The 17,288-nt window shown below is 48.9% G+C and overlaps 1 protein-coding gene across 1 annotated transcript in view; it reads right to left on the bottom strand.

Annotated features, from left to right (window-relative positions):
- LOC122379491 (zinc transporter 2-like) overlaps positions 1-16,958 on the bottom strand; it is an 89,971-nt gene extending 73,013 nt beyond the window's left edge. The window contains exon 1 of the mRNA XM_043361736.1: positions 16,880-16,958. Within this exon, the coding sequence (XP_043217671.1) occupies positions 16,880-16,900 (21 nt within the window). The 5' untranslated portion in view covers positions 16,901-16,958. The remainder of the gene's footprint in view (positions 1-16,879) is intronic.
- Between the last annotated feature and the right edge of the window lie 330 nt (positions 16,959-17,288).

Genomic DNA, 17,288 nt, shown 5'->3' with positions numbered 1-17,288 from the left:
CGGTGTGCCAACTTTGATCACAATCGGCCCAGCCGTTCTCGAGATCTGGAATCGTCACCCTGCCCGTGCGCACGTGCAGCTGCACCCCAACCGTGACGCATGGAAATGCATTGCCCGGCGGTTGCCTACATCCATGCCAAGTATCAGTACAATCGGCAAAGTGACTACAGAGTTATTAGACTTGTTACCGAACTGACACCTCTTCGTTTTGCACGTGGCACGTGCACTAGGGGTCACCCATACGCATCGAGAACAGCACACTACGTGTAAGAAGGGAAGAAGCTATCGCACACAAAAGACCCCGAGTGAATCGGTCCAGTGGTTGCAGAGATATAAGGTTTGTAAAGGCACCCCACAGGCGGCCTACTGCTAATATTTAGCAATAATCAGTGTCGCATCCGCACACGGGAGGTATCGCCGTCACCTGTTCGTATACTCTAATGTGGTTGGGTTCAAGTCACAGTCGAGCCCTGCTTTTTTACAGCTTTTCTTAAAAACGGCACATCGTGCAGTGACGTTTTATACATTGTTGGAAAGAGCATCGAAAGTTGTATATTTTGTTAACTTTTCACTTTGATACATCTGCAACGTAAAAAGTTATTAAGCAACAAAGACGCTCCCATTGACTTTCCATGTTACAGATTTTAAATTTCAAATCAACTTTATAAGAAAAAATGAGTTATGCCAGCTTAACGAAGCATAACGGCATGTACTATGCCCTTTCCTCTACAAGATGTAAGAGTTTGGGCGAAATCTATCTCTAAAATTTTGTACAATGAACGAATGAAAATGTCTCTGCAAAGTCTCGGCATCGCCGTCCATTGACTTAACATGGGACACAGCAAAATTCCAACTTTGACCTCGTGCAAAGACACGTTCCGAGATTCTGAGGGGTATACAGCGCACACTAGCGTGTACCTGAACGTGTTTGCCATAAAATGCTGGGAAGAAAACCACCTCCTTCTTGGCTAGTTTTCCCGCTATTGGCGATCGCGCAAAAAGTGTCCAAAACCCCATTGACTTAACACGGGGAAAATGGAATCGCACGTGCCACGTGCCACGAGGTTTTAAGCGAGTAGCGACCGGTGCCATCAGGTAGATCGCCTCCGGGAGCCCATACACTGAACTTTTTACGAAGATTGTACATTTCGTCTAGGCTGCGACCAAGATGTCTCGATTCGCTGCCAGACTTGCAAAACATAGCCCGGAGAACGACCGCTCCGGTTGTTTTTCAATAGAAAAACACAATTCTAACGAATAGTGTTTGTCTTTTCAAACAACCTGCGGTTAGCCCGGCATCTGCGATGCCGGGCTCCGCATCGCGGGACCGCAGGTTGTTTGAGCAAGCACCTTTGTAAACGCAGCAAAAACGCCCGCCACCAAACGAGAGGATGAGCCTTGCACGTGCAGACCGGAGTCGGTGTGCTACGGACTGACGTGCACGGCACCCTATTCGTCGGTCTATAGCGGTGTGCCAAATTTGAGTGCAATCGACCCGGCCGTTTTCGAGATCTGGAAGCGACACCCTGCACGTGCGCACGTGCAGCCTAGGCCCCAATTGACTTGTGCACGGCACTCTATTCGCCGGTTTCTAGCGGTGTACCAAATTGGAGCTCAATCGGCCCCGTCAATTTCAAGATCTGGAAGCGACCCCTACACGTGCGCTCGTGAAGCTGCACCCCAACCGTGGCACATGAAAATACATACTAACTGACTTGTGCACGGCACCCTACTAACCAGTCTCCAGCGGTATGCCAAATTTGAGCACAGTCGGCCCAGCCGTTCTTGAGATCTGGAAGCGTCAGCCTGCACGTGCGCACGTGCATAACGGGTCCCATCTGACTTGTGCACGGCACCCTACTTACCAGCCTCTAGCGGTGTGCCAACTTTGATCACAATCGGCCCAGCCGTTCTCGAGATCTGGAAGCGTCACCCTGCCCGTGTGCACGTGCAGCGGCACCCCAACCGTGACACATGGAAATGCATTGCGCGGCAGGTGCCTACAACCATGCCAAGTATCAGCGCAATCGGCAAACTAACTACAGAGTTATTAGACTTGTTACCGAACGGACACCTCTTCGTTTTGCACGTGGCACGTGCATTAGGGGTCACCCATACGCATCGAGAACAGCACAGTACGTGTAGGAAAGGAAGAAGCTATCCCACACAAAAGACCGCGAGTGAATCGGTCCAGTGGTTGCAGAGATATAAGGTTTGTAAAGGCACCCCACAGGTGGCCTCCTGCTAATATTTAGCAATAATCAGTGTCGCATCCGCACACGGGAGGTATCGCCGTCACCTGTTCGTATACTCTAATGTGGTTGGGTTCAAGTCACAGTCGAGCCCTGATTTTTTACAGCTTTTCTTAAAAACGGCACATCGTGCAGTGACGTCCTATGCATCAGTGGAAAGAGCATCAAAAGTTGTATATTATATTAACTTTTCACCTATATATCTTACTAAAGCTAAAAGTTATAGAGGAATAAAGACGCTCCCATTGACTTTCCATGTTAAAAAATTTAAATTTCAAATTAACTTTAAAAGAAAAAATGAGTTTTGCCAGCTTAACGAAGCATACCAGCAAGTACTATGCTCTTTCCTCTACAAGATATAAGAGTTTGGGCGAAATCTATCTCTAAAATTTTGTACAAATATCGAATGAAAATGTCTCTGCAAAGTCTCGACATCGCCGTCCATTGACTTAACATGGGACACAACAAAATTCCAACTTTGACCTCGTGCAAAGACACGTTCCGAGATTCTGAGGGGTATACAGCGCACACTGGCGTGTACCTGAACGTGTTTGTCATAAAATGCTGGGAAGAAAACCACCTCCTTCTTGGCTCGTTTTTCCGCCATTGGCGATCGCGCAAAAAGTGTCCAAAACCCCGTTCACTTAACATGGGGAAAATGGAATCGCACGTGCCACGCGCAAAAGACTTCTTAGCGAGTAGCGACCGGTGCCATCAGGTAGATCGCCTCCGGGAGCCCATACCCTAAACTTTTTACGGAAATTGAGCGATTCGTCTAGGCCCCCGTCAAGATGTCTCGATTCGCGGCCAACTTTGCAAAACATACCCCGGACAACGACCGCTCCGGTTGTTTTTCAATAGAAAAACACAATTCTAACGAATAGTGTTTGTCTTTTCAAACAACCTGCGGTTACCAGCATCTGCGATGCTGGGCTCCGCATCGCGGGACCGCAGGTTGTTTGAGCAAGCACCTTTGTAAACGCAGCAAAAACGCCCGCCGCCAAACGAGAGGATGAGCCTTGCACGTGCAGACCGGAGTCGGTGTGCTACGGACTGACGTGCACGGCACCCTATTCGCCGGTCTATAGCGGTGTGCCAAATTTGAGTGCAATCGGCCCGGCCATTTTCGAGATCTGGAAGCGTCACCCTGCACGTGCGCACGTGCAAGCTGTGTCCAATTGACTTGTGCAGTGGACCCTATTCGCCGGTCTCTAGCGGTGTACGAAGTTTGAGCTGACAATTGGCCCAGGCGTTTTCAAAATCTAGAAGCGACCCCTACACGTGTGCACGTGCAGCTGCACCCCAACCGCGGCACATGAAAATACATACTTACTGACTTGTGCACGGCACCCTACTAACCAGTCTCTAGCGGTATGCCAAAGTTGAGCACAGCCGGTCCAGCCGTTCTTGAGATATGGAAGCGTCAGCCTGCACGTGCGCACGTGCAAACTGGGTACCATCTGACTTGTGCACGGCACCCTACTCGCCGAGCCCTAACGGTGTGCCAACTTTGATCACAATCGGCCCAGCCGTTCTCGAGATCTGGAAGCGTCACCCTGCCCGTGCGCACGTGCAGCGGCACCCCAACCGTGACACACAGAAATGCATTGCGGATCGGGTGCCTACATCCATGCTAAGAATCAGCGCAATCGGCAACATAACTAGAGTTATTACGCTTGCTACTGAACTGACACCTCTTCGTTTTGCACGTGGCAGGTGCATTAGGGGTCACCCATACGCATCGAGAGTAGCACACTACGTGTAAGAAAGGAAGAAGCTATCCCACACAAAAGACCGCGAGTGAATCGGTCCAGTGGTTGCAGAGATATAAGGTTTGTAAAGGCGCCCCCACGGCGGCCGACTGCTAATATTTAGCAATAATCAGTGTCGCGTCCGCACATGGGAGGTGCAGGGTTGTATACGACTCAGTCAATAGCAATCAATTCAATCACGACAAATTTGGGAAACCAATCAAATCAATCAAGTCAGAGTAGTTTTCGGGAATTGATTCAATCGACTCAAACGCGACAATGAAAGGAATCAATCAACTCAATCAAACGACTCAAACCAAGACATACATTAGGTTTTTTTGCCCACCAACTTGGAAAAGTGTCCATAGCAGTCTGGTGTACCTACCTACCTACCTACCTACCTACAGAAGAAACATAAAAATATTGTCATTTAAAATTACAAATTGCCACGCCATTCAAAGTTTCTATGTAATAAGGAAGGATACCTAGTGATGGACAGGTGGATCATGATATTGAGGTTCAATGGGTAGAATTGGAGCAGAAATTTCATTTAATGGGTGCAAAATAACCCAGTAGTTGACTTGCCCCTTAACCCAAATCACCACCTTTCACCTAAAAGTTGTCAATTTAATTTTGGCCATATTCCAACTCCATTTACACTAAATATCAGATATTGCAGTTGAAAGTTGGCTGCTCGGATTTTGGCAGTGTTCGTGATTTGGCCATTTACCCTACACCATGTCTATTTCAGTGGATTATATGCATCAATAACATATTAACCATAGGGAAATAGAAATAAATATCTTACCTGTATGTGACGGTTTTGGTTAGACAGAGACTGACGGGCAGCCTGAAAAATCTTTCCACACAATGTGCATTTGAGACGTGGGATGTTGTCAGATTGGGAAGGAAGAGATTTGAAGTATTTAGCGGTCCACGACTCTGGACGTGGCATGTCAATGTTAGGTACCTATGTGAAGAATTCAAAACATTTGTGTTTGAATTTTATGGCAATACAATTTGAAACTGTTAGGACTGGGGGATAGGGATGAGTGTTAAAAAATATATTTAAAAGGAAATGGAGAGGACAGGAACTCTGGAACCACAGTATAAGTTAGGGACAAAGGAAGTGGGAACGAGGAAAATTAAAACGCGACTACAAACGCGGCACGGTGCGACTGCATGAAAACGTTTTGCCAATAAGTAATAAGTATGCTAAGCTTTTATAAATCCTTATTCTACGTCTTTTGATTTTTTGGTAAGATGACGTCATTGATTATCATGTATGGTAGATCATCATAAAATAAATCGGTTACACAACACCAATTTCGTTTTAGTTATTATTTTATTTGAAATAAAACCACTTAATAATATTCGGTAAAATATTTCAAGGAAAATGAAATATATTAAATATGTTATGCTTAGGCTCTCAGGAGAAAAGGATCAACAAACGTTCTGCTGCAAATTAAACAATGCAGCAAATTAGCTATTAATCAGGCACGTAAACGTAAATAGCGAGACGAAAACGGCGCTTTTGTTTCAGTTATTTTTGTAGGGGTTTCAGATATTTATAGAGTTCAGTGGGTTGTTTCTGAGGAGATGTGGAGATGTGAATTATTAATTAATCACACTTTATTAGTATATAGGGCCTTGCACTTTATCATCTGGATTAGAAAAAACGTTTCCTGCTGAGTGCAGAAAGGTAGGTAGGTGCATCGCCAGGTTCTATCACCAGGATTGGTGCAGTTATTGCAGTTGAAAGTCAAAGTTGGCTGTTCATGTTTAGGCCCTGTTCTTTATTTGGCCATCTACCCCATATTGCAGTTGTGATGACAAGCAGTTTTCAGTGTAGTTTTGTGATCTTTGATGTCATCAATTGGTGTCATTATTTTTCGTCAACTAAAAGTTATTTGAACTCTCCTTTCAATCGACTCAATCATACGAGTCACTCTAATTTTCAGGAATCAAATCAGTCAACCAGTCGCTAAAGTCAAACGAGTCAGTCAACCAGTCATCTCGAAAAGTCAATCGACTCAATCCAATCAACTCAAAATACGCGTTGAAACAAATCAATCAATTCAATCGACTTGATTGGTATACAACCCTGGGGAGGTGTCCCCTTCACCTGTTCGTATATTCTAATATGGTTGGGTTCAAGTCACAGTCGAGCCCTGCTTTTTTACAGCTTTTCTTAAAAACGGCACATCGTGCAGTGACGTTCTATACATTGTTGGAAAGAGCATCGAAAGTTGTATACTGTATTAACTTTTCACTTTGATATATTTGCAACGTAAAAAGTTATTAAGCAACAAAGACTCTCCCATTGACTTTCCATGTTAAAAATTTTAAATTTCAAATTAACTTTATAAGAAAAAATGAGTTATGCCAGCTTAACGAAGCATAACGGCATGTACTATCCTCTTTTCTCTACAAGATATAAGAGTTTGGGCGAAATCTATCTCTAAAATTTTGTACAAAGATCGAATGAAAATGTCTCTGCAAAGTCTCGACATCGCCGTCCATTGACTTAACATGGGACACAGCAAAATTCCAACTTTGACCTCGTGCAAAGACACGTTCCGAGATTCTGAGGGGTATACAGCGCACACTGGCGTGTACCCAAACGTGTTTGCCATAAAATGCTGGGAAGAAAACCACCTCCTTCTTGGCTCGTTTTACCGCCATTCGCGATCGCGCAAAAAGTGTCCAAAACCCCATTGACTTAACATGGGCGAAAATTGAAACGCACGTGCCACGTGCCACGAGGTTTTAAGCGAGTAGCGACCGGTGCCATCAGGTAGATCGCCTGCGGGAGCCCATACCCTGAAATTTTTACGAAGATTGTACATTTCGTCTAGGCCCCACCCAAGTTGCCCCAATTCGCGGCCAGACTTGCAAAACATAGCCCGGAGAACGACCGCTCCGGTTGTTTTTCAATAGAAAAACACAATTCTAACGAATAGTGTTTGTCTTTTCAAACAACCTGCGGTTACCAGCATCTGCGATGCTGGGCTCCGCATCGCGGGACCGCAGGTTGTTTGAGCAAGCACCTCTGTAACGCCGCCAAAACACCCGCCGCCAAACGAGAGGACGAGCCTTGTCTAATGAAACAACAACCTGCGGTTAACCAAATTTGAGCTCAATCGGCCCAGCCGTTTTCAAGATCTTGAAACGACCCCTACACGTGCGCACGTGCAGTTGCATCTCAACCGTGACACATGGAAATATATACTAACTGACTTGTGCACGGCACCCTACTGATCGGTCTCTAGATGTGTGCCGAATTTGAGTGCAATCGGTCCAGCCGTTCTTGAGATCTGGAAGCGTCACCCTGCACGTGCGGACGTGCAAGATGGGTCCTAACTGACTTGCGCACGGCAGCCTACTAACCGGTCTCTAGCGGTGTACCAAATTTGAACACAATCGGCCCGGCCGTTCTCGAGATCTGGAAGCGTCACCCTGCACGTGCGCACGTGCAACCTGGGGCCCAGCTGACCTGTGCAAGGCACCCTACTACGCGATCTCTAGCGATGTGCCAAATCTGAGCACAATCGGCCCGGCCGTTCTCGAGATCTGGAAGCGTCACCCTGCACGTGCGCACGTGCAGTTGCACCCCAATCGTAGCACATGGAAATACATACTAAATGACTATAACCTACTGATCGGTATCAAGCGTTATGCCAAATTTGAACACAATCGGTCCAGCCGTTCGTGACATCTGGAAGCGTCAGCCTGCACGTGCGCACGTGCGTAACGGATCCCATCTGACTTGTGCACGGCACCCTACTAACCAACCTCTAATGGTGTGCCAAGTTCGACTACAATCGGTCCAGCCGTTCTCGAGATCTGGAAGCGTCACCCTGCACGTGCGCACGTGCAGTTGCACCCTTACCAAGACACATGGAAATGCATTGCCTGGAAAGTGTCTACCTCCATGCCAAGTTTCAGCGCAATCGGCCCAGTAATTACCGAGCTATTGCGCTTATTATAAAACAGGCACCTCTTGGCTTTGCACGTGGAACGTGCGTTAGGGGTCACCCATATGCATCGAGAGTAGCACACTCTGTGAAAGAAGGGAAAAAGCTACCCCACACACAAAAAAACGCAAGTGAATCAGCCCAGTGGTTGCCGAGACATAAGTCGTACAAAAACGTCCCCACGGCGGCCGGCCGCTATTTAACAGAAAAATCATGTCGCATCCTTCTGTGGGAGGTATCCCCGTCACTTGTTCGTATACTGTCTGAGCAAAAGCCATATATGGGTGTGAGCTCAAATCTCGGTAATGTCGTGCTTTTTTACTAAATTTCTCAAAAACGGCAAAACCTGCAATAACGCTCTATATGTCATTGGAAAGAGCATCAAAAGTTGTATATCCTATCAACTTTTCACTTAAATATATCTTTAACGTAAAAAGTTATTAAGCACCAAAGACGCTCCCATTGACTTTCCATGTTAAAAATTTTCATTTTTAAACGAGCTTAAAAAGAACAAACGAATTCTGACAGCTTAACGAAGCATAACAACATGTTCTATGGTCTCTTCTCAACAGGTCCTGAAAGTTTAAACAAAATCGTATCATATAATTTTGTACAATGAGCGAATGAAAATGTCTCTGCAAAAACGCCCATAGACTTAACATGGGGAGCGAAAAAAGTTCAACTTCAAAGACGTACTACAAAAAATATCGACTTCTTACGGGTATACAACGCACAGGGGCGTGTACCTGAACGTGTCGGCCATAAAATGGTGTGCAGCAAACCATACCTTGACCTGCGATTTTTCCCGCTATTCGCGATCGCGCAAAAAGTGTCCAAAACCCCGTTGACTTAACATGGGAAAATGGAATCGCACGTGCCACGCGCAAAAGAATTCTGAGCGAGTAGCGACCGGTGCCATCAGGTAGATCGCCCCCGGGAGCCCATACCCTGAAATTTTTACGAAGATTGAGCGATTCGTCTAGGCCCCACCCAAGTTGCCCCAATCTCAGGCCAACTTTGCAAACATAGCCCGGAGACGGACCGCTCCGGTTGTTTTTCAATAGAAAAACACAATTCTAACGAATAGTGTTTGTCTTTTCAAACAACCTGCGAGCCCAGCATCTGCGATGCTGGGCTCCGCATCGCGGGACCGCAGGTTGTTTGAGCAAGCACCTTTGTAAACGCAGACAAACGTTCGCCGCCGAAACGAGAGGATGAGCCTTGCACGTGCAGACCGGAATCGGTGTGCTACGAACTGACGTGCACGGCACCCTATTCGCCGGTCTATAGCGGTGTGCCGAATTTGAGTGCAATCGGCCCGGCCATTTTCGAGATCTGGAAGCGTCACCCTGCACGTGCGCACGTGCAAGCTGTGTCCAATTGACTTGTGCACGGCACCCTATTCGCCGGTCTCTAGCGGTGTACCAAATTTGAGCTCAATCGGCCCAGCCGTTTTTAAGATCTGGAAACGACTCCTGCACGTGCTGCAGTTGCATCCCAACCGTGACACAGGGAAATACATGCTAACTGACATGTGCACGGCACCCTACTAACCAGTCTCTAGCGGTATGCCAAATTTGAGTACAGTCGGCCGAGCCGTTCTTGAGATCTGGAAGCGTCAGCCTGCACGTGCACACGTGCCAATGGGTCCCATCTGACTTGTGCACGGCACCCTACTAACCGGTCTCTAGCGGTATACCAAATTTGAACTCAATCGACCCAGGCGTTCTCGAGATCTGGAAGCGTCACCCTGCACGCGCGCACGTGCAGTTGCACCCCAACCGTGTTTGTTTTGTTGGGTTAGACCCTTTCGGTCCAATTAGACAATTTCAGAGCCGGAAGGATGATAGGATATAGGGGGAAACATTGGTGTGGGCAGGCACCCTAGTGAGTTACCGGGGCTGTGCCCGTTAAGAGGGCAGGCCACCCAGCCCCAAGGTACTCACTGCACCCGGCTACGGGGTGCGCTCCCTCGGGAGAAGCGGTGCCGCTCCAAGGGAGCAGCCCGCATGAGATAAAGTTGCCTGTCCAGCCCGGAAGGGGGTTACGGCGTGGAGGAGAAGGATTTCAGTATCCTGATGATAGAAGAATGGAACGGTGTGACCCCAATCGTAACACATGGAAAAAAACTTAACAAGGATGTAGGTACACACCGAACCATGCGTTTCCACCCCAACCGTAACACATGGAAACGCATGGTTCGGTGTGTACCTACATCCTTGTTAAGTTTCAGCGCAATCAGCCAAGCACTTACCGTGTTATTGTCATTACAACAAAAGTGACACCTCTCCGTTTTACACGTGTCACGTGCAGTGGTGGTCACCCGCATGCATTGTGCATAGTAAAATACTTATAAAAAGGATATAAGCCACCTCACACAAAAAACCGCAAGTGTATCGGTCCACTGGTTGCGGAGATATAACTGCTGCAAAAACGTCCCCACGGCGGCCGGCCGCTAATATTTAGCATTCAAGTCGCATCCTTCTATAGGAGGTATCCCCGTCACCTCTTCGTATACTGTCTAAGACTCTAAGCCAAGGCCGTATATAGGTCTGAGCTCAAATCTCGGTAATGTCGTGATTTTTTACTAAATTTCTCAAAAACGGCACAACGTGCAATAACGCTCTATATATCATTGGAAAGAACATGAAAAGTTGTATATCCTATCAACTTTTTACCTAAATATATCTTTAACGTAAAAAGTTATTAAGGGACAAAGACGCTCCCATTGGCTTTCCATGTTAAAAAATTCATTTTTAAACGAGCTTAAAAAGAACACGAATTTGCACAGCTTAAAGAAGCATAACAACATGTTCTAAGGTCTTTGCTCAACAAGTCCTGAAAGTTTAAACAAAATCGTATCATATAATTTTGTACAATGAACGAATGAAAATACGTCTGCAAAATTGTCCATTGACTTAACATGGGGAGCGAAAAAAGTTCAACTTCAAAGTCGTGCAACTCAAGTTAATGAGTTCTGACGGGTACACCGCGCACACGGGCGTGCACCTGAACGTGTGGGCTACGAGACGGTGGGAACCAAACCACCCCTTCTACGGCTATTTTTTCCGCCATTCGCGATCGCGCAAAAAGTGTCTCAAAGCCCCATTGACTTACTATAGGAAAAATGGAATTGCACGTGCCACGCGCAAAAGATTTCTGAGCGAGTAGCGACCGGTGCCATCAGGTAGATCACCGCCGGGAGCCCGTACCCTGAAATTTTTACGAAGATTGAACGACGCGTTTAGGCCCCAATCAAGTTGCCCCAATTCGCTGCCAACCATGCAAAACATAGCCCGGAGAAGGACCGCTCCGGTTGTTTTTCAATAGAAAAACACAATTCTAACGAATAGTGTTTGTCTTTTCAAACAACCTGCGGTTACAAGTCTGTGCGCCCGGTAAGTTACTGCCTAGAGCTCCCAGAGGGAAGTCGAAGGTTTTGTGAGTGATGACGTCACGAAAACCAAGATAAGTAGGCTAAGTGCTTAATAATATCGTAATGAAAATTGTGTAAACATATTCTGCAGAGTCCCTACAATAGCGTAGATATGCATTTTGTTAAGAAACATTGCTACAAAAAGGGTTTGTGACTATTTTCAAATATGACTACGGTCGCGTTGCGGGAACGCAACGAAGGGCACATCGGAAAGACAGCGGTGTTGCGAAAACGCAACGATGGGCACATTGGCAGGGTGGCGAAAGTATGAATATCAACAGTAGACTTCACTCGTGATACGCTGTGGGTTCTCTCTTTCTCTCCCCCATCTTCCTCCCTCTCCTCCTCGTTCCCCAACTCTCTCCCCCTCTCTCTCTCTTTCTCTCTCTCTCTCTTTCTTTCTCTCTCTCTCTCATTTTGTAGCCATGAGGCTGTAGCGGCGGAACATCTTCAATTAAGGGGGGGGGGGAGCACTGCTGACTTTTGGTCTCATTCTTTCCATTTCCATTTCCATGCAACGCCTATCGGGATAATGTTAAAATGGCAAAATCAAGGGGGGCACGGTGCCCCGGTGCCCCCTCCCCCCGCTCCGCCGCCTATGCCATGAGGGACGTATATAGGTATGTTTAGTGCAAGGTGCGTTCGCACGTAAAATGTTGCGACAATTTCATATTTGCTGGCTCAAACAGCCACAAACACTCCTTTCTTTTTCTCTCGCAGATTTTCGGCCTCGGGCTGTTCGTTCACTAAGCAATGTGTTCCCATGCATCTGAAAATCGCATGGTAGGAAAAGACCCATGCACAAACGGTCGACGATGCTAACGGAGCTGAGAGATAATTAGGTCCTTTGGAAATTGGATCTACTATGTACATTGTGCATACATAATGAATAACGGGGATGTATTCTGGTATCAGGCGACAGATAGGCATCGCCATTCTCTGGATAAAATCTGCTGACTACCAGCATTTACGTTAGAAAAGATAACTGAGGGTCGGCAAATAGTGGGATAGGCCCGCTCTGAGGGTAGCTGAGCCCTTCGGCAGGGGTAATGAGGGCAGACCCATGGGAAAATAATAATTTTTAGGATTCATACTCGCATAGATTCATAAGCTGCTTGATATGGAGTATACGCCTGTTTTCTTACTTTGATAGGCTTTTTATCTAATCAGACCATTTTTAGAATTAGCAGGATTATTGGAATTAGGGGAGACATTTGTCTGGCCGGACACGGTCAATCGTAGACTGGAGACTGAGCCCAGCCAGTGGGCAGCCGCCACCCATGACCCACCCCCTTCCCCCCTCCCAAGCACTCACTGCACCCGGCTACAGGCGCGCTCCTATGTGAGCTGCCCGATCAGGGGCGGATCCAAGGGGGGGGGGTCACATGGGTCATGGCCCCCCCCCCCTTGAGGCCCGGGGGCCCAAAGACCTGCCAGGGGCACCACCGGCCTATCAGGGGTATCACAGTCCTGACAGGGGCACCACAGGACCGCCAGGGGCACCACAGGCCTAGCAGGGCCACCACGGGCCTGGTGCCCCTGGGCCCTGACAGGACTGTAACGCCCCTGACAAGCCTGAAGTGTCCCCGGTAGGCACGTGGTGCCACTGACAGGCCTGAGGCGCCCCTGCAAGGGCGGTGGTGCCCCTGGCAGGCCTGTGGTGTCCATGGCAGGCCTGTAGTGCCCTTGCCAGGCCTCTGGTGCCCATGACAGGCTTGTAATGCCCCTGGAAGGACTGTGGTGCCCCTGGGCCCTGACAAGCCTGAGGTGCCCCTGACAGGCCAGTGGTGCCCTTGCTAGGCCTGTGGTGCCCCTGGCAGGCCTCTGGTGCCCCTGACAGGCTTGCGGTGCCCTTGGAAGGACTGTGGTGTCCCTGGGCCCTGACAAGCCTGAGGTGCCCCTGACAGGCCCGTGCCGTGGTGCCCTTGTTAGGCCTGTGGTGCCCCTGGCAGGCCTCTGGTGCCCTTGCTAGGCCGCTGGTGCCCCTGGCAGGCCTCTGGTGCCCTTGCTAGGCCGCTGGTACCCCTGCGCCCGGAGAGGACTGGTGCCCCTAAAAAGTCTACTCTGAAGTGCCCCTCGGCAGGCCCGTGGTGCCCCTGACAGGCCCAAGGTGCCCCTGCGAGGCCGGTGGTGCCCCTGGCAGACCTCTGGTGCCCCTGGCAGGTCTGTGGTGCCCCTGGCAGGTCTGTGGCGCCCCTGGCAGACCTGTGTTGACTGGTGCCCCTGCTAGGTCGCTGGTGCCCCTCACAGACCTGTGGTGCCCCTGGGCCTTGACAAGCCTGAGATGCCTGGCTATGACAGGCTCGTGGTGCCCCTGATAGACCAGTGATGCCCTTGCTAGGCCTGTAGTGCCCCTGGCAGGCCTCTGGTGCCCCTGCTACCCCTGCGCCCGGAGAGGACTATGGTGCCCCTGAAAAGCCTGAAGTGCCTCTCGACAGGCCCGTGGTGCCCCTGGCCCCTGACAGGCCCAAGTTACCCCTGCGAGGTCGGTGGTGCTCCTGGCAGACCTCTGGTGCCCCTTGCAGGTCTGTGGTGCCCCTGGCAGGCCTGTGTTGACTGGTGCCCCTGCTAGGCCGCTGGTGCCCCTCACAGGCCTGCGGTGCCCCTGGAAGGACTGTGGTGCCCCTGCCCCTAGGGGTGCTCATGGGCCCAACAGGTCCGTTGTGCCCCTGACAGGCCTGTCGTGTATACTTGCTAGACCTGTGGTGCCCCTACTTCCTGGCAGGCCTGTGGTGCCCCTGGCGGGCCTGTGGCGCCCCTACAAGGCCGTAGGTGCCCCTGAAAGGTTTGTGGTGTCCCTGGAAGGACTTTGGTGCCCCTGACAAGCCTGAAGTGTCAAGGACAGACCCTTTAGACGCCAGGGTCAAGTTCGTCGGACTGACAACGAATTGCTTTACCTGATAACGTTCCTGGTAAGTACTCACTACTCAGCCTCCACAACATATATACACATAGCATCTATGCACATAGCACATTCATATATACTTGCTTACAATTGGTAAATGTGGTTGTGGCTACTGACTAAAAATAAAAAATAAAAAGAAAAAAACTGAAAATGGGGGCACCACCAAAACGAAGTGGACGAAATCCGTTGAGTTTTTAATTTTGGGTATAGGTAGGGGCACCACTTCGATTCATGACCCTCCCCTTGGAGTTTTCCTGGATCCGCCCCTGTGCCCGATTGCGATATACGTTGCCGGTCCAGCCCGGAACAGGGGGATGAGGCGTGGAGGAGGATTCAACTATCCTGAAGATGGAAAGGACGGATTGACGTCGAATCACCATTCTGTCCTGGCATTGTCTCGAGAAAGAGGTTACACGTGAAGGTCGCTGAGAGTGGGGCCATAAAAATTTTGGATTAGGTGTAAACATGATAAACTGGGAGTCGATTTGTTGTGATGCGCTACGCCTTACGCGGGTAATTTGTTAGAGCCGGATCGGTCCTTTTTTCTTTTTGCTGAGAGTGGGTACGACTAACCTGCAATGGAATTTAACTTTACTCCTAGGAGGGTGGTTAAAAATGATTGCGGATATACGCGCATACGAGAGGCACTGGTTTACTCCCAATCCTCCGTTTAAAGGAAATAGTTCACTTTTTAACATGGGTTTTGAACTGGAATAGCAGTTCCGTAGCTTAGGCTGAGACGAGCATAAATCAGGAGCTTTTACAGCCCAACGATCACCCTAGGCAAAGATATTCTATTTCTCGTCCCGAAAAAGGTGTCTTGCGTTGAGGATGTGTGCCTTGCATATATTTCCATCCAGTATGAAAAGAGCATGGGTCCCGAAAATTCTTCGGAAACTAGAGAAATTATCTACGAGAACTCCAGAGGAATTCTCGTACTGATCAATTAGGACATTCAGGGGAACATTATCAGATCGAGCAGATCGCCCAAATGCCGGTGGCTGCGATAATTTCTCTGTTTCTGAAGAATTTTCGGGACCCATGCTCTTTTCATACTGGATCGCGTGTGCCTTAGGTACAGAAACTGAAAAGTTCTTCCTATATCAAAATATAGAAAATAATATTTTGTTATAAAAAGGTTTTATTTTCTTTGCTGATTATTTTGAACATAAAAAATCATAAATCCGTTGCAAAAAAAAATAATTTCGTGAAAGTGAACTATTTCCTTTAATTGTATTCAGTGTGCACTGTGCAGGGTCTGATAGGTGGAGGTAATGGATCTGTCTAGCTTCCAAAAAGAAAGCGTCACCCTGGATACGTGTCGACCACAACTTTAAATGAACAGCAATGGACAACGTAAATGGTTGATAATGACCGTGTTGCCATCTCCCCGTTCGCGAATCATAAAGTTATGCTTCCTCACTGAGGCTCTTAGGCGGGTTATAGAGCATGACGGATGTGGGTTCCGCATTTTCAAGCAATAGTTGTCAACAGTTGATTGATGTTCTGTCAAAACATATTAGCATATACGGCAGTTCAGTGTACTTTATGTCCGTCTGATGTGCCCGTCGTTGCGTTTTCGCAACGCTGATGGCGCCCGGTGTACCCTTCGTTGCGATTTCGCAACGCATGTTTTTTACGTTTTTCTCGAGAAACTTTTGCTGCAGGCAAAAATTATTTTCGATTCCATACAAGGCCCTGGTAGGAGCATAACATATTTTGATTTCGTCGATTTTCATGATGGTCAATATTCCTGGGCATAAATGGGTTAATTCAGAGTTCAGACAGAACTTCAGCAATCGTTTCAAAGATCGACTTTGATACGAATCGCCTCACGGTCACTTCAATAGACGAAATATCCTGTCACTTGTCAGTCACATGGCATCCGACGCCCGACGGAGCAACGCCTTTCAACAGCGCGAACGCTGTAAGTACCTATGCTGTATTTATAGGTAGGTAGGTACTGACGCAAGACCATGGATGAGATAATATGCTTTTCGGTTCATGGCAGGACCGAAAAGCATCGCAACGCGCCGCGGCGTGCTAGCCCCGCGGCGCGTCTGCTCACCCCGCTCCGCCTCGACTAAGTCAAGACTGCTTTTATACTGGCTAAATGATCCCACAACGGATCCTTGAAGAATAACGATCACAATTCGTATAAACCGTTCGCACTTTTTAACTGGCTTGTTGAAACGAAAGTAAGGTGAAACAAGCGTTTTTTATTCATTCGGGAACTTGTAACAACTCGATGCATGACAAATGACACTACGCTTAAAAAGATCGGAGTCGGGCAGTCTGAGAGCGCCTGGACTAGGCAGCCTGGCAAGGCAGCCTGGAGCGCCTTTGGGTCTAGGCGGCGGAACGGGGAGGGCACCGGGGCACCGTGCCCCCTTTGATTTTGGCATTTTAACATTAGTCCTATGGGAGTTGCATGGAAAGAATGGGACCAAAAGTCGGCAGTGCCCCCCCCCCCCCCGCCGAAGGTGTTCCGCCGCTACTGATTGGGCACTCCTTGGTGACCCGGGCGCCCGGATATCCTCGCTTTCCACCCTACTTACCACGAGAGTGTTGTAGGTCATAGTGCCGTGTCCGAGGAACGGTGTCCGCTCCGGCTGTGCACTGCAGTAGCGTCCGTGTTCGCCCAGCGCCGTCCGTACAGCGCTTTCCGTGCAGCCGTGCTCGTGCTGCCGTGTCCGCGCTGCCGTGTTCGTGCTGCCCGTGCTGCCGTGTTCGTACCGCTGCGAAGGCCGCTATGCTCCCGGCGCCGTGGTCAGCCCACTGCCGGAGCACGTCCGGTCCGGCGGCGCGGAACGCCACAGCTGTTTGTTCTCCCAGGAGAGGCACATGTGTGGCCGGCGATAATCGCAGGACGACCACTGTCCCACCGCACGAGCACGTCCCCTCCCCTCCCCCTCCTCATCCACACTGCACCTCACCCTGCGAAGGATGCCCGATCCACGGTGCAAA

The sequence above is a fragment of the Amphibalanus amphitrite genome, unplaced genomic scaffold, assembly GCF_019059575.1.
Source record: "Amphibalanus amphitrite isolate SeventyFive unplaced genomic scaffold, NRLGWU_Aamphi_draft 000079F_arrow, whole genome shotgun sequence".
NCBI classification, from domain to species: Eukaryota; Metazoa; Arthropoda; class Thecostraca; order Balanomorpha; family Balanidae; genus Amphibalanus; species Amphibalanus amphitrite.
This window is presented reverse-complemented; position numbering and strand designations above follow the sequence as displayed.